Source organism: Crinia signifera, chromosome 2 (genome assembly GCF_055691185.1).
Source record: "Crinia signifera chromosome 2, ASM5569118v1, whole genome shotgun sequence".
Classification (NCBI taxonomy): domain Eukaryota; kingdom Metazoa; phylum Chordata; class Amphibia; order Anura; family Myobatrachidae; genus Crinia; species Crinia signifera.
In genome coordinates, this window is record NC_139218.1 from 237909999 (window position 1) to 237932789 (window position 22791).

General features: G+C 43.0%; 1 protein-coding gene and 1 long non-coding RNA gene across 2 annotated transcripts in view; one reads left to right on the top strand and one right to left on the bottom strand.

Moving 5' to 3' along the window:
* LOC146060650 (merlin-like) overlaps positions 1-22791 on the top strand; it is a 91936-nt gene that overhangs the window by 25802 nt on the left and 43343 nt on the right. The window contains exons 3-4 of the mRNA XM_083174077.1: positions 16788-16913; positions 17143-17265. Coding sequence (XP_083030203.1) covers positions 16788-16913; positions 17143-17265 — 249 coding nt within the window. The remainder of the gene's footprint in view (positions 1-16787; positions 16914-17142; positions 17266-22791) is intronic.
* On the bottom strand, positions 7306-8052 carry LOC146059007 (uncharacterized). Its single transcript, XR_014470093.1, has 3 exons — positions 7787-8052; positions 7466-7662; positions 7306-7380 (listed from the first exon to the last, which is right to left on the bottom strand). It is a non-coding gene; the product is annotated as an uncharacterized LOC146059007 (long non-coding RNA).

Here is a 22791-nt window from a genome sequence, read left to right on the forward strand (position 1 = left end):
TGTTGTCTACCGGATAATTGTAATCCTAAGGTGGTAGACATCACTGAGCGCACTCTATACCTTTCCTTTTCATATCTACATTCTTGCTCTCCACTAACAGGGAGGACCTATAGAGAGCTGCTACCATTTATAGTGCAAGCAAAAGTCTATTTTTCTTGTTTTATATATATATATATATATATATATATATATATATATATATATATATATATATATATATATATATATATATATATATATATATATAAAATCCAAAAGAATGCAGCACTCCATCGATCTTTCATGCAAAACTCTTTTTAGTGAGCAAGAACAATAATACACAGCAACGTTTCAACACAGGACGTGTCGTCTTCAGGCTGAAGATGACACGTCCTGTGTTGAAACGTTGCTGTGTATTATTGTTCTTGCTCATTAAAAAAGAGTTTTGCATGAAAGATCGCTGGAGTGCTGCATTCTTTTGGATTTTATGTTTGCTGCGGCCGTGTGCTGGCACCCGCTGAGTACTGCAAGGAACGAGTGGCAGTGCTGGGCCACCTTGGTTTATATATATATATATATATATATATATATATATATATATAATGGAGAAGGCCTGGCACTCCCGCAGCTGGGTCCGAATACCCCGGTGCCTTCCAGGACAGGTAGGTAGAGGAATGGAAGAGGCGGCACTCAAATGGGATTTTTCAAAAGTGTATTGTGGCAAAAGAAAGGACCAACGTTTCGGGGTCTTAATCACCCCTTTGTCAAGGTGCAAGGTCCAAAATTATTTTGGATTTTATGTTTGCTGCGGCCGTGTGCTGGCACCCGCTGAGTACTGCAAGGAACGAGTGGCAGTGCTGGGCCTCCTTAGTTTATATATATATATATATATATATATATACATATATATACATTCTCTGTACCCCTTTTTTTGAGATACTTCATAAAGGTACCTTTTTGTCAATTTATTATATTTTCTGTTTTTTGTTTGGTCAGTATATTTATATGCTATTAATTGTTGTAAAAGTATGCTATATATATGTAAAAATGGTTAACAATGTGTTAGTCTTTTTAAAAAAGAACTTGTTTGGGAACTTTGTTGTCTCCAAAGAATGCAGGACTTAAGACATTGCTTGTTTTCTTTAAATTCAGTTTTTGTTAATAATGTTGTGCTGGTAACTCGCTAGAATACAGTAAGATTTTTTAATTAAGAATATTTATATTCCTTTGCGTATTTTTTATCTCAATGGTTTTTAAATTGACTATTGGATTTTGTCTCTCTCCATTGTCCTCCCCAACCTCTTCTTACTTTTTGTCATTTTTTAAAATGCGATACATATTGTTTTTGACATATTTTTACTATTTACAGTGCAACTGTATCTGTGTCAACTAAGTCATCGAATGCCCCTGATGAAGTCACGTAGCTGACGAAACGCGTTAGGCCTGCTGTTGTATTGGAAAATTGTACATTGTGTCAATTGTTAAAATGACTATATGTATTGTGTATGCTATATAAGCCGAAGTGTTGGCTTTTTATTGAATAAATTTTATAACTGAGGAAAAAAAAGTTGTGTACCTTCACCTCTAAGCGCACTCTGTTCCCTTTTTGTATCTCTATCTGTCTTGAGTCCCGGCTAACAGGGGACTTTCAGAGTTGCTGCTATTCACTACTAGGGCGCGGACAGTTAGGTACTTTCCATTTTCTTATATATATATATATAATTATTTATATACATTTGGTCTATCTATAATACTGTAACTGACCTGGCATATACTGGGTCACCAAAGTGTCCATCTCCGTGCTTTGCTCCGCCCCTCTGGAAACCCCCTTCTGAAAATCCTGCGTTTGCCCCTGCCTACCAGCCACACAATCGCCTGCCACCCGACCTCCTCAACTACGCCTGGGCCTCCCGGTCACCACCGCTGGGCCTCCCGGACACCGCCACCCAGGTACTGTAAGTGACACTGGTTTGGGGGCAAAACTCAATCCTGGGAATCCCGGGATTAGGAATTTTTCAATCCCGATTTCCAAGATTTAAATAGGACTGCCTTTGGTGACAGACAGGTCAAACTTCTAATAGGATGTCAATGCCAGGCACAGTGAAGCCAGTGCAGTCTCGCAGACTGCATCTTCACTTAGTGGGAGATTTAACCTGGGGGGGGGGCTGCAGTCCTGCAGCCCATAGGTAAAGACCGCCACTGGAAGTATGTAATACAAATGATACTTTATTTGTGTGTGTGTCATTTATTTCAGTATTGTTCTACTACAGAACCCAATATCTATTTTTAACACTTTAGTTGAACACTTTTAAATTCCATCAGCCCGGCATCCACCACCCAGGGACACCAGGGACAGCCACTGGCTTCAGCCCGGCCAGGGATACCCTGGAGGGGGGGACCCCTTTATTTGGGGTGTATGTCTCCACTTCCCCTTTGACCTGGCCCCGGCTGACTGGCCACGGTGTCATGTTTTGGTCTGGGAACTAATAAAAATGGTTTCCCCCGTCAGTGGCATTGCACCGCTGGCTGCTGGTTATAAGAACATGGGAGACCCTTATTTTTTGTCCCCATCCAAGAGCCATGCGATGTTTCAGCCTCATCAATATTTGGCTGCCGGGGAAACTCAGTAGCCAAATACAAATGACATTGACATTGGAAAATATGAATCCTGAGAATACGACATTTTAGTAATTTTGCATATTTTCAGTTCGTATTTTCGGACCGATTTCGACCAATCTCATTTGTATACAGGATCACCCGTAATCAGGAATTCTTAGTAAGTTTCCCCCGCAGTTTCACAACGGCTGGAGAGCCACAGGTTGCCTATGCCCAGTGCTTAAAGTGGTCCAAGGGAGGTGGTGGAACTCACCCCTCTAGACCCACCCTTGTGGGCCACACCCCTAGCACCTCCCACCTGGCAGAAGCCACGCCCATATACACGCCCCTTTAAGTATATTCATTGTTTACCCATTTGCTATTGGACTTTAAATTATATCCACGCAGAAGGAGGATCAGCTGTTCTTTTATTTTTACAAATAACATAAGTTTTTAACCATTTAAGATACAATAGAGAAAATTGTACTTGAAATACCCTGAAACTTTGCTTTACATAACACTCCAATTAGTGCTATTAATAGGTTTCTCATTGGTGAATACAAATTAATCATATTGTATGTGCTAAACAGGATCTTACAAGGTCATATATTGTACCGAAGATTTAAGAAGAAAAAGTACTCTCTTTTGTTTGGGGGCACTCTTTGGATTAGTGTCTAGAAATTTCGTGAAGAGTAAAATTTAGCTTTTAATAATTTCATTAAAATATTTTGGTCAGACCGACACACAGACAAACAACATAAAACATAGAAATTACAGTTGAATGGTATTAACACTCTTATAGAATAAATTTGTGATCAACTGTTTATAAGGACCACATTGTTTTCCTGATAGCAAATTACACAGTGATCAGACAGTATAGCTTATTTTGATATGTCAGCCTATGTCTGAGTCAAGGTACACTGTGTCTATCTTAGTGGTAGGGAAGTAACAAATAGCGAAATATTACAGAAAGATAATGACCAGGCAGAAGTTGTTCTGCGCTGGTGCAGTCCGAATTTTTACATATATATTATTTGCAGTATTGCTTCGTAAATATGTATCATGGATCTATAAATTTTTTGCAAATACTGCTATTCAAAAATATATGCAGAGCCGTGCCTGGATACTGTTTTTGCGAGGGTAATCGCTACGACAGAGGGTGTCAGATATAGATTGGTATGAAAGAAAAAGTGACACTCACAGTTGAAAAGATTGCGGAGGCTGCTGCTGAGTCTCTCAACCGTCCTGGTATCTTGAGAGTCAGTGAGCGTTCGGCAGTTTTATGACTGTATGAACAGAGTGTCGGAAATTAGGAAATGGGGCATCTGCTTTCTCCAGTTAGTAGTACAAGTACCTTGATGTATTTAATACAGTGCAGGGTTAAATGTTATAAATACTCATAGGGAGATGAGAGTACCCTTAGGGGTACTCTCATCTCCCTATGAGTATTTATAACATTTAACCCTGCACTGTATTAAATACATCAAGGTACTTGTACTACTAACTGGAGAAAGCAGATGCCCCATTTCCTAATTTCCGACACTCTGTTCATACAGTCATAAAACTGCCGAACGCTCACTGACTCTCAAGATACCAGGACGGTTGAGAGACTCAGCAGCAGCCTCCGCAATCTTTTCAACTGTGAGTGTCACTTTTTCTTTCATACCAATCTATATCTGACACCCTCTGTCGTAGCGATTACCCTCGCAAAAACAGTATCCAGGCACGGCTCTGCATATATTTTTGAATAGCAGTATTTGCAAAAAATTTATAGATCCATGATACATATTTACGAAGCAATACTGCAAATAATATATATGTAAAAATTCGGACTGCACCAGCGCAGAACAACTTCTGCCTGGTCATTATCTTTCTGTAATATTTCGCTATTTGTTACTTCCCTACCACTAAGATAGACACAGTGTACCTTGACTCAGACATAGGCTGACATATCAAAATAAGCTATACTGTCTGATCACTGTGTAATTTGCTATCAGGAAAACAATGTGGTCCTTATAAACAGTTGATCACAAATTTATTCTATAAGAGTGTTAATACCATTCAACTGTAATTTCTATGTTTTATGTTGTTTGTCTGTGTGTCGGTCTGACCAAAATATTTTAATGAAATTATTAAAAGCTAAATTTTACTCTTCACGAAATTTCTAGACACTAATCCAAAGAGTGCCCCCAAACAAAAGAGAGTACTTTTTCTTCTTAAATCTTCGGTACACTATCTTTACTCTCAGGGGAGCACCGCCACGTCACCACACACCAGACAATTGGTTGTTTGATTACAAAACATTGTGGTAATTACTTATTCTCATAATTATACTTTATACTAAACTGTACAATCTTCCAGTGTCGCTTGTGCTCAGGCTCTATCCCTTCCCCCATTCCCCAACCCCCCCCCCTTCCCCACATGCATAAGGTCATATATTGTGTTAGTTTGTATATTTTCAATGCACTCATACCAGATTTAAGACTAACCACAATGAGTCTCTGATTTCCAGGTGACATAGTCCATTTGTGGTGGTAGTAGCCAATCCCTGGTGACATGGTGTTCTTTGGAGATTTCAGCCGCCAGAGGAAGGAGATGAGGAGTGGTCAAGCTGTTTAGTAAAGATGTTGAAGAAGCTGAAAATAAAGAGGACAGTGTATGTTAGTTAACCTGTATGGCTTTAGAGGAATTGACATGGACAACACAAATACAGATACTTACCCATAATGATTCTATGAGTCCCAGATGATAGAGTCTTTTGATGGTGCTTGGTCATTTGCAAAGTGAGGAGGTCGTAATACAGTTGGCCCTTATGTGTGAAGGTCTTTTGATGGTGGTTGCCATTTCCTGGTGACCGAGTCCTAACATGGTGTTCTTTGGAGATTTCAGCCGCCAGAGGAAGGAGATGAGGAGTGGTCAAGCTGTTTAGTAAAGATGTTGAAGAAGCTGAAAATAAAGAGGACAGTGTATGTTAGTTAACCTGTATGGCTTTAGAGGAATTGACATGGACAACACAAATACAGATACTTACCCATAATGATTCTATGAGTCCCAGATGATAGAGTCTTTTGATGGTGCTTGGTCATTTGCAAAGTGAGGAGGTCGTAATACAGTTGGCCTTAATGTGTGAAGGTCTTTTGATGGTGGTTGCCATTTCCTGGTGACCGAGTCCTAACATGGTGTTCTTTGGAGATTTCAGCCGCCAGAGGAAGGAGATGAGGAGTGGTCAAGCTGTTTAGTAAAGATGTTGAAGAAGCTGAAAATAAAGAGGACAGTGTATGTTAGTTAACCTGTATGGCTTTAGAGGAATTGACATGGACAACACAAATACAGATACTTACCCATAATGATTCTATGAGTCCCAGATGATAGAGTCTTTTGATGGTGCTTGGTCATTTGCAAAGTGAGGAGGTCGTAATACAGTTGGCCTTAATGTGTGAAGGTCTTTTGATGGTGGTTGCCATTTCCTGGTGACCGAGTCCTAACATGGTGTTCTTTGGAGATTTCAGCCGCCAGAGGAAGGAGATGAGGAGTGGTCAAGCTGTTTAGTAAAGATGTTGAAGAAGCTGAAAATAAAGAGGACAGTGTATGTTAGTTAACCTGTATGGCTTTAGAGGAATTGACATGGACAACACAAATACAGATACTTACCCATAATGATTCTATGAGTCCCAGATGATAGAGTCTTTTGATGGTGCTTGGTCATTTGCAAAGTGAGGAGGTCGTAATACAGTTGGCCTTTATGTGTGAAGGTCTTTTGATGGTGGTTGCCATTTCCTGGTGACCGAGTCCTAACATGGTGTTCTTTGGAGATTTCAGCCGCCAGAGGAAGGAGATGAGGAGTGGTCAAGCTGTTTAGTAAAGATGTTGAAGAAGCTGAAAATAAAGAGGACAGTGTATGTTAGTTAACCTGTATGGCTTTAGAGGAATTGACATGGACAACACAAATACAGATACTTACCCATAATGATTCTATGAGTCCCAGATGATAGAGTCTTTTGATGGTGCTTGGTCATTTGCAAAGTGAGGAGGTCGTAATACAGTTGGCCCTTATGTGTGAAGGTCTTTTGATGGTGGTTGCCATTTCCTGGTGACCGAGTCCTAACATGGTGTTCTTTGGAGATTTCAGCCGCCAGAGGAAGGAGATGAGGAGTGGTCAAGCTGTTTAGTAAAGATGTTGAAGAAGCTGAAAATAAAGAGGACAGTGTATGTTAGTTAACCTGTATGGCTTTAGAGGAATTGACATGGACAACACAAATACAGATACTTACCCATAATGATTCTATGAGTCCCAGATGATAGAGTCTTTTGATGGTGCTTGGTCATTTGCAAAGTGAGGAGGTCGTAATACAGTTGGCCTTAATGTGTGAAGGTCTTTTGATGGTGGTTGCCATTTCCTGGTGACCGAGTCCTAACATGGTGTTCTTTGGAGATTTCAGCCGCCAGAGGAAGGAGATGAGGAGTGGTCAAGCTGTTTAGTAAAGATGTTGAAGAAGCTGAAAATAAAGAGGACAGTGTATGTTAGTTAACCTGTATGGCTTTAGAGGAATTGACATGGACAACACAAATACAGATACTTACCCATAATGATTCTATGAGTCCCAGATGATAGAGTCTTTTGATGGTGCTTGGTCATTTGCAAAGTGAGGAGGTCGTAATACAGTTGGCCTTAATGTGTGAAGGTCTTTTGATGGTGGTTGCCATTTCCTGGTGACCGAGTCCTAACATGGTGTTCTTTGGAGATTTCAGCCGCCAGAGGAAGGAGATGAGGAGTGGTCAAGCTGTTTAGTAAAGATGTTGAAGAAGCTGAAAATAAAGAGGACAGTGTATGTTAGTTAACCTGTATGGCTTTAGAGGAATTGACATGGACAACACAAATACAGATACTTACCCATAATGATTCTTTGAATATCAGGTGACTTTAGTCATGATTGTGGTAGTTGCCATTTCCTGGTGAATGTGTCTTTTGATGTTGGTCGGTCATCGCCATTAGCAGGTGTGGTGTATTTTCATTGTGGTAATTGCCATTTTCAGTTGATTGTCTCTTTTGATGGTGGTTGGTTATTGCCATTTCCAGGTGACAGAGTCCTATCATTGAAATATCATGCCAAAGAGGCAGGAGGTGAGTGTACAATATAGCATGCAAAAGATGCACTTTAGCAAGTGAAATCAAAGTACATAAAGCAAAAATGCTAAATAATTCTCAACTGACCTATAACAAACGCCACAAGTGCTGGAAACTGGAGTGATCCTCTTTCCTCTGTCTTGCCATGCAAGTGTTTTGAAGTGCACTTCGTCTGCCTTTAGCTAACCAAGATTTTACATAAGGCACTGGATTCCATAAGTGAAGAGGAGGACCACATATGCTAATCATCATAAGTTCTGCTAGGTGAGAAATGGAAAGAGAACTCCTTATCTTCGTAGCGATTATGTTCATTACACTGAATCCTCTTTCACATTCTGCATTACTAACTGGCAAAGTTTGTACACATTGCAAAATTGGCAATAAATCTGTTGGTACACTTTTGCCTCCATTGTCTTTGAAGTCTCGAAAAGCCATCTTTGTTTTTCCAAAGTTAATTTGGAAACGGTCACATAAGGTTTTCAACTCTTTTTCACCAAACTCTACTGGCAAGACATCAGGCCAGAAGTCATTGTAAAGAACTTTTACAAGTTTGTAAAAATTCATGTCTTCTGATGACAAACAGCGATTTTCAATATTTGCTTTTAGGCTAGCATAAAACTGCCCTCGTCTGATGATTTTGACTTTAGCATTCTTAATAAGTTCTACTTCTTTGAAATATCCTCTTGCGATAGCTTCAGAAGCCTCATTTGAGAAAATTCCAGATACATTTTCAATGCGTGATTCAAAAACATGAACCTGCCTTACTAATAGCCTTTGAGCTTTTACCAAGTAAATGTTTCGGTCTTGTAAAGCAAGTGAAAGGTCACGAAGCTCTGACAGAGCATCACACATTAAGGCCAAATTCATAAGGAACTCCTCACTTTGCAATTGCCTACTCAAAGAGCCAAACTTTGTGCTTTCTTTAGTTTTGCTTTGCACCTGTTCTTGAAAATGCTTGAATAAGGCAGCATATGATCTCCATATAGCATAAACTGTTCTAAAGCTTGAGGCAACCCATCTAGTATCAAGCACACGACCTATGCTCATAAGAATATCATGGAGCTCTGCTGAACACCTTTTTAATTCTCTTAAATTCTTTGGAGAACGACTGTATAGTGCATACAGACTATCTACAAAAGACTGAAAGTGGTATATCTCGGTAAGATCCTTCACTGTATCTGCAACAGCTAACTCTATGCGGTGGTTTATGCAGTGCCAACTAATGAGTTTGGGAAATTCCTTACGTAGAATTGTGGCAACTCCAGACTTACAACCAAGCATTACTGCTGCTCCATCACTCCCTAAACCAACAAGAAGTTCTGACAAAAGGTTTTTAGATAAGCCATGCTTGCTCAGCGTGGTTAATAAGGAATCACAAATGCCCTGGGCTGTAGTACTATCAAGCTCAACCAAATCAAGGAAAAAAGTTGTAGGTTGGCAAGCTTCAGAACTATCACCTGACATTGCTGCCATCATTGCACGCACATATATAATCATTGTGGGTTTTTTAGACACACTTGTACTTTCATCAATCTGAATGCTTACTTTTGGTTTTAGGGTTACTATATTCTGAATGAGTCGCTTTCTCATTTCACATGAAATATGGCTAACTATATCTGTGCATACAACATTGCTCTGCAATATTTTTCCAAGATCACATCCATTGGCTTCCTGTAGATTAATTAACTGTGGATGATCTGTGTATGGACGGTTATTTTTGGCAACATGATAAGCTGTTCTGAAGACTCTAACAGTTGTTTCAATGTGCTCATTGTATTGTTTTGCAACTAACTCTGGTAAAATATTATCAGCTTGTTCATTTAAGATTTTAACTGCTGCCTCATGTGCTTTTGAAAGACGATGGTCATGAATCTTTTTTCTAAGAGATAACTGTTGTTTTGCTTTTGTGAAACCATATGGACCAACGCAGCTTGTTGCCCATTCTGTGGAAAGGCTTTTACTAAATCCCCTGAATGTTTCAGCTCCAGCTCCTAGTGTCTGAACTTTTGCACAAATTTCGCATCCCATTTTTCCATTTGCAATTCTTAGCCAGGAATATTTTTTTTTAAATAGTGATGCTTGCTCATCTGTCCAGCAATCGGGTATGCAGCCATCACCCTCACCTCTAACTTTTTTAGTATGATGTTCAACATCTGCAATCGTTATAAATTCAACACTGGAGTCTATGTTACTTCCACTCGCAGCTGCTGAAGCACCATCGATCTCATCTTCACTGTCACTAATTTGAACGCTTTCTAGCTCTTTCACTTCCTTATTCACGGGTTTGAAGTAACTAAGTAAGTTTCTTTTCATTAGGAGTTTCTGATTAAATAGCTTGAGATAAATAATTTCTTCAAATTACTGTCTTTAGTCTACACAGGTCCTGGCCTAGGACAAAAATATATAGTCTTAGTAACACTGTACATGAAAATTACCAAAAAAACCCCAGTAGAACCCTGACTTACCTGCCTATCAAGAGCTGAAGCACAGTCAGTGGGATGTCTGTCCAACTGTATGGTGAGGTGACACAAGTCGGGTGCGAGGTCTTGGATACCTTGTCCACTGAAGACTGCCTTTTCAGTACACACGTCCTGGCCTAGGACAAAAATATATAGTCTTAGTAACACTGTACATGAAAATTACCAAAAAAAAACCAGTAGAACCCTGACTTACCTGCCTATCAAGAGCTGAAGCACAGTCAGTGGGATGTCCGTCCAACTGTATGGTGAGGTGACACAAGTCGGGTGCGAGGTCTTGGATACCTTGTCCACTGAAGACTGCCTTTTCAGTACACACGTCCTGGCCTAGGACAAAAATATATAGTCTTAGTAACACTGTACATGAAAATTACCAAAAAAAAAACAGTAGAACCCTGACTTACCTGCCTATCAAGAGCTGAAGCACAGTCAGTGGGATGTCCGTCCAACTGTATGGTGAGGTGACACAAGTCGGGTGCGAGGTCTTGGATACCTTGTCCACTGAAGACTGCCTTTTCAGTACACACGTCCTGGCCTAGGACAAAAATATATAGTCTTAGTAACACTGTACATGAAAATTACCACAAAAAAAAACCAGTAGAACCCTGACTTACCTGCCTATCAAGAGCTGAAGCACAGTCAGTGGGATGTCTGCCCAACTGTATGGTGAGGTGACACAAGTCGGGTGCGAGGTCTTGGATACCTTGTCCACTGAAGACTGCCTTTTCAGTACACACGTCCTGGCCTAGGACAAAAATATATAGTCTTAGTAACACTGTACATGAAAATTACCAAAATAACCCCCCATGTGCACTGCAGGTGGGGCAGATGTAACATGTGCAGAGAGAGTTCTTTTAGTGGCTTGTGCTGGTCTGTAAACAGATCTATTACAGATTTAATATTTTATTTATAAGGCTCCACAAGTGTATCGTAGCGCAGTACAAAGGAACAGTACAGGGAGACAAGCTTAACATTACAGTCAGGGCAGGTGACAGGGTGTTTGGGGGGGGGGGGGGGTTCAAGGGGGACACTTGTACGGGGCCCGACCACATTGATCAATGTACTGTACTACTAGGGGCTGGTGTCCAATGAAGGACACTGGGTCTTTTAGTATAGGAGAGCTATGAGTGAAATGTGTAGAGAAGAAGGCTTAGACAACAGGAGGGAAGAGGGCCCTGCTCTGAAGAGCTTACAATCTAGTAGGGGCAACAGACAGATTACATGAGGTGCTAGCAGGTGGCAGGATGTAAGCAGGCCAACGTGTGTGGCAGGGGTCAGGTCAGAGTTTGGTGGCAGTGTGGACTTTGTCTTGCAAATTATTTTCTCTTAAAAAAATCTGATATCACCCAGTATCCCACACTGCCACAAAACTCGGACTTTGTCTGGGTGTGCATAGGCATTACACACCCAACCCAATATAGCTTTTAAAACACTAGCAGTTACCCACAAATAAATAAAATACACATCACCCATTTAAAACACACTAAGGGCCTAATTAAGGTTCACTCAGAATGAGGTAAATTTGGTGCGTTTCCGATGTTTGCTGCGAGGAGGGAAGGCCAAACAGGGCAGCGCCAACAGGGCTCACCTATGGGAATGCCCTGCGTTTTATGGGCATCCCCATGAAAACGGTAGGCATTCCCATGTGAACGCAGGCCCTGACTTCTATATGCAAAGGCAGGAGAAATCATTTAATCGTCAATGATCATTAAATAATTTCCCCTGCTAGTGGATGCATGTGAGGGTATGTGTTCAGGGCAGTTTATAAGGCGCTCAGTAAGCTGTGGTGTTTGCAGCTCACAGAGACAACAGAGAGAGAGATAGGGTAGCCATCGACTATCGATGTTCCCAAGACGTGTGCGCATCCCATGCAGCCAGGTCGCACGCAGCGGACCGTCCCATTGCTCTGCGCATGCGTGGGGAAGCACCCCTTGAATGATTTGGCACACTTAACAGCACCCTTGCAGTAAGAAAAAAAAAATATATTTTTCTTTCAATTAAAAAAAAAAAAAAGAAATGCCAGCTCCCCTGGACTGATACGGCATACATGGCGGTGCCCCTGGACTGATACGGCATACATGGAGCATCCCTGGAATTATATAGCACACCTAGCAGCACCCCTGAAATTATATAGCACACATTGCAGCACCCATGAAATTGTACAACACACATGGCAGCACCCCTTAAATGATATGTAGTGTTTATTCTAGCACCCGCCATATTTGAAAACCCATGCAGTTCTTCTTCCCTGTCTGGGGTGTCGCTGTCTGCTGTGGTGTTTCTAGCACAGGACATGTTTGCATATCAGTGCTGATATACAGACCACACTGTGCTAGAAGCACTACAGCAAACAGCAACACCCCAGGCAGGTAAGAGGAACTGCATGGGCTTTCCAATATGGTGGGTGCTAGATTGAACACTAGATATGGCACACTTAACAGCAAACTTGCAGTAAGAAAAAAATAAAATGATTTTAATAAAAAAAAAAAAAAGCCAGCTGCCCTGGACTGAGAAGACACATATGGCGGCACTCCTGGATTGATAAGGCACACATGGCGGAACCCCTGGATTGATAAGGCACACATGGCGGAACCCTGGATTGATAAAGCACACATGGCGGAACCCCTGGATTGATAAGGCACACATGGCGGCACCCCTGGATTGATAAGGCACACATGGCGGCACCCCTGGATTGATAAGGCACACATGGCGGCACCCCTGGATTGATAAGGCACACATGGCGGCACCCCTGGATTGATAAGGCACACATGGCGGCACCCCTGGATTGAAAAGGCACACATGGCGGCACCCCTGGATTGATAAGGCACACATGGCGGAACCCCTGGATTGATAAGGCACACATGGCGGCACCCCTGGATTGATAAGGCACACATGGCGGAACCCCTGGATTGATAAGGCACACATGGCGGCACCCCTGGATTGATAAGGCACACATGGCGGCACCCCTGGATTGATAAGGCACACATGGCGGCACCCCTGGATTGATAAGGCACACATGGCGGCACCCCTGGATTGATAAGGCACACATGGCGGCACCCCTGGATTGATAAGGCACACATGGCGGCACCCCTGGATTGATAGACACTACTTCCAGCCCCATCTATGTAATCTCACTCCCAGCCAGCATCAGTAACATGCCAAAAAATTGGACAAAAAATGACAAGTTTTAGACTAGTCCCCCAGCCCAGCCCCTGGCACCAATGACACAACATACTGCTGCTCCCCCAGGCCCCACATCATTGAGATAACAGCTGTGCAGTCAGTAGTACACAGTGTACACAGCCTCAGGCTCTGTGACCATTACCATTTTGTTGGTGAGTTAGTGTACTGTACACTAACTCACCAACAAAATGGTAATGGTCACAGAGCCTGAGGCTGGAGCAGGAGGTGGAGGAGAAGCAGACTGAGTGCGCACTGCGCAGTAAAATGGAAAATGGCGCCGAGGCCAGAGAAAAGGCCCGCCAACGCCAACCCCCCCCCCTCCCTAACTCAATCCCTCCGCGTCCCCCACCCACCTCCCCACAGAAGCCAGAAGCACAGACTTACTTGTTGGGGGTAATATAGTTGAACTTGTCCAACTTGTCTGATGTGATTCCTGGCGGGGGCTACTACTAGCGAAGGCAGCGTGTGGTAAGCGCTGGACTCGAGGCTGCACAGCGTCCACTCCGCTCTAGCTTGCTGCCGTGACAGCCTGCGCATAAGCGCAGGTCCCTCCTCTGTCCCCCCTTGGTGGCCAATCACAACAGCAGGAGGGGGAGGCAGTCAGGTCAGTCCCCGCCCGGCGCTGTGTACCGCTCGGCGCTCATAGTCACAGCCGCCTGTCACTCAAAAGAGTCTCTATTGTGACAGGCGGCTGTGACTGTGAGCGCCAAGCGGGGCACATAGACACAGAGTCACGGCAGCCGCAGCAGTAGCACCCACATCGGCGTGTCCCCGCGCATTGAGAGATCCATATGGATTCTCGGCAGGGCGGCAGCAGCAGCAGGCTGGGTGGGCGAAGGAGGCGGAACTGAGTTCCGGCTTCAATTTGAACTGCCGGAACTCAGTTCCGGTGCGTTCCGGCCCACTTTAACCCCTGCCTATGCCTGGTCTAGGCCAACAATCAATAGGTCCACATCAAAGGGTTGACATGCAATAGGTCTACATTGATAAAAGGTTAACATTCTCTAATTCGACATTGACAAAAGGTTGACCTTTATAAGGTGGATATTGACAAAATAATAACACAAGCAAAAGGTTGACACATGAAAATGTCAACATAAATTTTCATGTAATTTTTTCTTTAATATTTTGGATGTTTTCATACTTTAACATCCATGTGGACTCCGATTGGATGCCCTCACACCATAAAAAACAGGGACTAGGCTGGTATAAAAGGGACCAGCCCAGGAGTGTCCCTGCATGATCCTGGGACCATATTCCTGGGTAAGTCCCTGCATTTTCTGGTGTGAAAGGGGTATTATTTCAAATAGCCGGGACATGTAATTCCACATGGCAACAAGCATGGAACCCCTGGGAATGAGCATGGACCCCCTGGCAATGAGTATGTAGGTAAGCAGCACTAATGTAGCATCATTTTTAATATGGTGTCTGGCATAGTACGTAATGGACATTATGGTGTGTGGCTTAACATGTAATGGCCACTATGGTGTACATTTTTAATGCATGCCTTTGGCACGCAATAACCCTGTTTATGAAGCATTTTGTGAATTTTTGCTCAATCCGTTTGGTATAGTGTGTATTTTGGCTCAATCCATGTTGCAAAATGTGAATTTTGCCTCAATCCATGTGCCATAGTGTGAATTTTCGCTTAGTCAGTGTGAATTTTGGCTCATTCCATGTGGCATAATGTGTAAGAGGCAAGTACAGTATAAGGGGGTTACTATTTGTATAAGGGGTATATGGTGTGGTAAACTTAGGTGACCACATAAAAGGTGCTGAAATGTTGTCTACTAAGCTTTGGCATTCAGTATTTTTTTTATGACTGGAGAGTCGCCTCACCCCGCAAGTATCTTAGGACATCGGCGTCCAGCGGGTAGACCTCTGGAGGGCACCCGGCAATATATCTCCCTGCATCCTGTGAGTGTTGGAAATTGTAATATATATATATATATATATATATATATATATATATATATATATATATATATATATATATATATATATAGGTGTATATATATATAGGCATTAAACTGCACCAGCACTTTTCTTAATAAGTTTGGAGCCTTATGTGTGCTGCCTCACCCCTAAGGGGATAATCCAGATTTGGTACACCGGAGTGCCGGGGAAGATATTGTGTTTGTATATATTTGTATATAGATGGAGTAGTCATCTTCTTTATTCGACCTGTTTTGTTAGTCCGAGTGCCGCACCTCTACCTTGGCTATATATATATATATATATATATATATATAGAGAGAGAGAGAGAGAGAGAGAGAGAGAGAGAGAGAGAGAGAGAGAGAGAGAGAAGAAGGTGTAGAGGTGCGCTCAGGAGGTGATATCACCAATCCACAATTGTAAAAATACAAAATTTATTTCATACAATAAAATGGTTTAAAATACATTTGTCATGAATGGTTTACAGAGATTGTTGGTGGATCGTAGTAATTCATAGTGATTCCGAACAAAGGTGTAGATTGATCATGCGAATTAACCCCTATGGACTTTTCACTGTGTTTACCCCTGAGAGGGATCAAATCAAATCCCACCCAGGGGTAATCACGGTGAAAAGTCCAAAGGGTTCTATAGGGTAACGTCATCTATAGATGAAATTGCCCACTGCATCTAAGCTCCGGAGTTTGGTGCATATGCAGTAAGCGGCCAAATCACCAACAAATGCATTTTTGGAGGCTTTCCAACATTTGTAGCATTGCTGTATTCCATCAATCATCTCAATCTATTGATTTAACACATTCCCATGTTTCTAATGACTACTACTGAATATAATCTGGCTTTCCTTTCTGGGTAATTTACGCTTATATTGGAAACAAAAGGAACTTGTGGGTGGTGAACCCAGGTACAAAAATATCAATTGGGCTCTCCTCCACTCCAACCCAAGTTCACAATATGCAACACAGCAGTGGGTGACAGGGAGAGGCAGGGGAGGCAGAGTGTGATGGGAAAAACAATGGGTGAGAGGAAGAGGGTGACAGGGGCAGCAGTAGGACCCTTAGTCCCCAGGGGGCCTGGTGCACTGCCCCTGCTACACCAATGGCCGTTCCACCTCTGCATGCTCAGATAGATTCCCTGGTCCTAAACGCAGCAGTCCTCACACTGCAAAGGACGTAAAGGACCGCTCTTATCCGGAGAGCTGTCATTTGCTTAAATATCCAGGCATACGCTCTTAGTAAATGCTGGTTTGCATGCGATGAATGTCAGGATGCATTGCGCATCATGCATCCTATCCTAAATCTCTACTATGTTTTGGCACTGCTCCGCCTCAAAGAAAACAAAACCTCTCTTTGCTTATTTGGAGTATTATATTTTTATTTATTTATTTTCACACAGGCTGCTACCTTTATGCATGATCTTATCTATACTATTATATGCATATTGATGGTTTATATGTAATAAATATATTTTGTTCATAGATGGACTGGAAGGGAAAAGATCTCTTTGATTTGGTATGCAGAAATTTGGCAATTAAAGAAACCTGGTTCTTTGGACTACAATACGTAGCAGGTAGAATGGACACATGGTTGAATCTAGATAAAAAGGTAATTCAATTAGAAACTCTAGTACAGATAATTTGGTTTGTCCTTCTACATTGGGATCTGTATCGTGTAACAAATTGCATTTGTATTTTGTATTGCATTTAAAATCTCTTGTCACAGCTGATGTTTTCTAAACTTCAAACTGTGTGATGGAAGACGTAGCTTTGCTCATTGGACTGGTCCTTATGAAAATTATCCAGTGAAAAGTAATATCAAATTATTTTTTTTACAGATTTTACAGCAACAAATCCCCAAACAAGATCCTGTAAATTTTTGCTTTTTGGCAAAGTTTTACCCAGAAAATGTGTCTGAGGAGCTTTTCCAAGACGTAACCCAGCAACTTTTTTTCCTTCAGGTAATCTACCGTATTGGACTTTTTGGCACACTAATGCTGGCCACACATCAGACCAACTTTCATCCAACCATCCAACTAGTTGGTTGGATGAAATAAAAATCTGGTACTGGATAGGAGCAAATGTAATTTGTAATTCAGTAATTTGCACCGAAATCTGGAAATGGACAAAAGCTGTCGCTCAGACAAAGTAATGTAGTTGTATCTGTTTAATTTAAATAATTTCGCTGAATGTTTTTGTCCATTTTACTGGGTTTGTGAGCAAATTGCTCTTTGTCGTTTGCTCCTATCCAGTACCAGATTTTTATTCCATCCAACCAACTAGTTGGATGGTTGGATGAAAGTTGGTCTGATGTGTGGCCAGCATAAGGGCCAGATGCACCATGCTTCCAAAAGTATTCAAGTAAAGAGTGATAAACAGCTAGCAAATTAGGTCCTAGCTGCCATGCTACAGTCTGAGTTTATAAAATGGCAGTTAAGAACTGATCGACTGAATATTTATCACTCTCCACTTTATCATTTGTTAAGCTCGATGCATCTGCCCTAAGTGTAGTTTAAGATTGTTGCATATACATTTGAAATAATTACAGGGTTGCCTACCCTCCCGGAATGGCCGGGAGGGTCCCAAAAATTGGGTCCGCCTCCCGGAAAGGCGGGCAACCCTCCTGGTTTCTGGGGGCCCCCCACTCCCGGCTACATCACCCCTGATACGCCATTTAAATAACCGGCTATGCCAATCTCCTATGAAGGGGCGGGGCTATAGTGTCAGAATCACGTCATTTTAGCACCACCCCCTTGGCTGCGATCGGCAAATCGGGTCATTTTCCATCATGGGGACGGGGCTTTTAAATCTCCTCCCGGAGAGGAGATTTAGAAAGTTGGCAACCCTGAATAATTAGAACTAAAAAGTTTAAGCTATATACTTGTGGCTTTCATATATATATTGATTCAACGTTTTCCAGTGGAAATTGTGCAAATGTTGTATTCGGGATGCAGTTAAGATCCCGGCGGTCGGGATCCCGGCGTTCAGAATCCCGACGCCGGAATCCCGACCTCCGAAATCCCGACACTTTCTCCCTTCGGGGGTGTCCACGACACCCCTGGAGGGAGAATAAATTAGTGTGCCGAGCGTAGCGAGGCACCGGGCCCGCTGCGTGGCGAGCGCAGCGAGCCCGCAAGGGGGGGCGATCCACGTCCCCCCCTTGTCGGGATTCCGGCGTCGGGATTCTGAACGCCGGGATCCCGACCGCCGGGATTCAATACTGAATCCTTGTATTCAATAGTTTACAATCTGACTGGAAACTATTATTAGAAATTGTATAGTTCCACTGACTTGTGTTTTTTCACTGTTACATTGGTCTACTGAGGGTAAATTTTGAAGCAGCAATGTATTGTGTGGACTGCAAAGTACCACTTATAGGGCCTCATTTACATTTAGTTGTAGTTATGTGAGAAAGAAAAAACTACTACTGCTACTACTACTGCTGTCTCTGAGCTAGGTCCCCATGCAAACTCCAACTGCCTGCCTCGCCCCCCCCCCCTTTCCTGTGCGAATGCCTCGGTGACTATGCAAGGCCCCCGCCCAGAAGCCCTGCATATGCGAATATGCGCTTGTGTAGAGCGCAAACATCAGTCTCTGGTGCTAACATTCTGCTAAACAACAGCATTATTAGCAATTAGATATCAATTAATTTACACCATTTAATAAACAAGTACTAGAACAGCTACTGTATGAAGAAATAATTTAGTTTTTATGTATTAACCCTTTGAGTACCAATGTTGCTGTGAGAGATCATCAAAATATCCGTAAAAAAATGCCAGCTCCGCGCCAAGCTTTTTTTGGGTGCAATATTTAACTGAACTTCAATTACTTGACTTGGAGGTATTTGTATTTATTTACACTAGAAGAACAGTCGCTGTGAGCGGCGCCGGCATTTTTAGTGGATATTTTGAGGATCGCTCAGATCAACGTTGGCACTCAGAGGGTTAAGTTATAATTACAGAGCACACATATTCCGCAGTCCCTGCCCCAATGGAGCTTACAATCTAAATTCCCTATCACATGGAAACATATACGCCAAGGTTAATTTTTATTATTATTTATATTGTCAGTATCCAAATAACCTACCAGTTTGTTTTGGATTGTGGGCGGGATGTACTAAACGATTTTAGGGGGTTTTACCGCATTTTCAAATGTACTAAGACCCGGTCGCCGCATTTTCGAAGCCCAGGGTATCGCCACAATTTGGATGGCAATACCCTATAGAAGCCTGTGGGCTTCTTAACACTGACCGCTGCAACCCGCCGACCCCACTCTCTGGCATACCTCCGTCAAACTCCTCCTCCCCCTAGCAACACAGCCTTCTGGTTGCAGGGGGGAGGAGGAGGAGCCCAGGACTTCTGCTTCAGGGATGTGACAAAGACATCACAGCTATCACGGGGGCCTCCGTCACCACATTGTGAAGTTGATTGCATATGTTAGTACGGTGCGAGGGGCAGTGATGTATTTTAATACATCCCATCCTCAGGGAGAAAACTGAAGCACCTAGTGCAGGGGTGTCCGGCCTTTGTGATCTGGATCTATTTTGTGCTTGCTTACTTAGAGGTGATGATGACTAGAGTCAATGCGTTGAATCCTAATGCTAAATGTACAGTAGGAGCAAGTTTCATCTTTGCTCCTTTGGCCATGGCTAGCCATGGCCAGCCATGGCTATTCTATTGTTCTCAGCTGCAATACGTATTGTATTGCAGCTGAGAACAATAGAATAGCCATGGCTAGCCATGGCTAGCCACGCCCAAAGGAGCAAAGATGAAACTTGCTCCTACTGTATTGAGTAGATGACTGGCATCAGTAAGCTTTATATAATACAGGCAGTAGTTACTCATTCCTAACTGTATGCAGGTGTCATTGTGTTTACAAAATATCCTCATTAATAATGTCCAAATCAAATAATAACCCCTATAATAATGGGGCTATTCTCATGGTAATGAGGCCGTGACGCGGGTGCGGGGGGCAGGCAGCTGACATCACCGGATGTCAGCTGCACGACCAATATCCGTTCCAGCGTGCACACACATGTAAGTGACTTGAAAGTTACTTTTATATGCGTGCACCTTCCACATCTTTCGATGGTCGGTGACCATTGAAAGATGTGGGTGTTCCCCTCAGCATGTGAATGGATGTTTATGCTAAACATCCATTTGCAAACAAAAAAGAGAATAAGTCCCAAGGCGCAAACAACTTTCTTCAGCCGGATCCACAAATACAGGGTCACCATTCAACCCCTAAATTCGGAAAGCTTGTTTGGAAAATTGGACCAGGGGCGATGAAAGGTCTGTATACACAATTATCCGATGTTCCTCAGGAAGACGGAATATATAAAATAAATAAAAGCATGTGTGAGAAAAACATCTATTCAGCCCACATGGTATGAATAGGAATCTGGGATTGGGTCACTAGAAGCGTACCCTCACTCACACTAGAACAAAGAAGATGGTGCACATAAAGGTTTCGGTACTTGTTTCCTAGCACGGCCACACCGATTTGTATCGGGGTGATCGTGTCGGAAAAATCGCGTCGGTCGCATCGCATGCGACCAAATCGCATGCGATGCGACCGACGCGATCAACCCGATTTTTACATTGAATCAAATGTGAATAGGGCCCCTGGGACCCTATTTTACATTGGATTCAATGTAAAGTATTCCCCAGACCCCCAATTTTACCCCCTCAACGCCACCCCACGATTGACGCCAACCCGAAGCGTGGCGAGCGGCGGCGGTGCGCGTCCTCCGACCTTTTCATACCCCTACTATCCACGTCGGCGTGGAGTTGAGAATATAAAGTGTGGCGAGCGCAGCTCGGTGGCTCGCTGTGCTCGCCACACTTTATATTCTCAACTCCACGCCGACGTGGATGGTAGGGGTATGAAAAGGTCGGAGGACGCGCACCGCCGCCCCTCGCGGGCTCGCTGCGCTCCCCACGCTTCGGGTTGGCGTCAATCGTGGGGTGACGCTCACAATGGGGTTGCGTAACCCATGACGGGGCCATATACAATGTGAAATGGGTCATATTGGCCCATTTCACATTGTTTCCTATGTAAAATGGACTTAATCAAGTCCATCTCATTTTGTGCCATTATAATGGCACAAGACCGACGCAATGCTCCCGATTTCAATGTTAAAAATATTTTAACATTGGAGCCTATGGCAAAATCGGGGGCATCGCGTCGGTCGAGTCGGGGGCCATGTTAACGCACGCGACCGACGCGATGCCCCCGATTTTGCCTTTGCCGGCAAATTGGACCTGATTTCAAAGGAAATCGGGTCCATCGCGTCCATCGTGTACCTTAACTTTCAAGGTACACGATGGCCGCGATTGTGGCCGTGCTAGGAAACAAGTACCAAGGTTTCTTTACATAGGTTCACCACGGGTGTGTTTTCAAAAGGTGAAGGCTGCGTACCGTACTCACAAGTAAGAATACCGCTATAAGCACATCTGGATATCTTTATGGAAGGGGACTCCTGTCATGGAGGACAATGGCTCCCGTGTACGGATGCAAGCAGACAAAGAAAACCACTTTCAGTGTCTATACATTTATTTAAAGTGGATACATAAAACTGGGATCTGCAAAGATGTTAAAAGAAGTCCGGTACCTTGTGGCTGGGGTATTGGCCTTATACCCCAGACCGTCACCGTCAGCAAGCAGTATCCCAGTGCAAGAAACAGCAAGGGTGGGAGGATGAGATCGATGGAGGACAGGAGAGGGGGTCACGCGGACGGTGGGCAGCGATAGAAGCCAATAGGCTTCTATAGGGTATCGCCACCCAGAGGTAACAGAGAGCGGAGATGGGGCGGACGGGTAATGGTACATAGGAAAATGGGTTAAACCCTCCGTTTTACCGCAATTTCCCTTTAGTACATCCCGCCCACGGACTCTACAAAGATATTAGCTTGATGAAAATAGAAGCTTAGTGATCGAAGGCAGCAATAGTAACTTATGCCAAATGCTGCTACATGACATTATTTTCAGTGTATATTCTACATTGAATGTGTTAAATGATCTTTTTGTTTGAGTTTTTTATTTAAATCTTGGACTAATAATCTGTATGTTTACTTTTGCCTTTTTACTGTAAACTGTAGTTTCACAGGAGTTGCATTGTTCATTTTCTCTACAGATTGAGACTTGCTCTGAGAGGGGGTGTGTCAATCTACTGCTGGAAGCAACAAGCTTGTCCAGACACATGGGGCAGAAATGCAAGGCGCAGATTTTGTTTTTAAGACGTAGAGTCACAAGAGCTGCTGACATAATATGTAGCATCTCATTTTGAAGGCATTTTTAGAGTAAAAATAAACAGCCAAGCAGTTACTCCCATTCGGATGTCCTTACAGCAGTAAAATTGCAATTGACAAACATTTTACTATATTTTTTTTTGCTGGCATGAGAAAATGTCTATATCTGTGCATTTTGGGTCGTCAACCCATTCCGTCGGATCTGAATTTGGCCCCGTTTTTGAAGGTGAGGGTCTG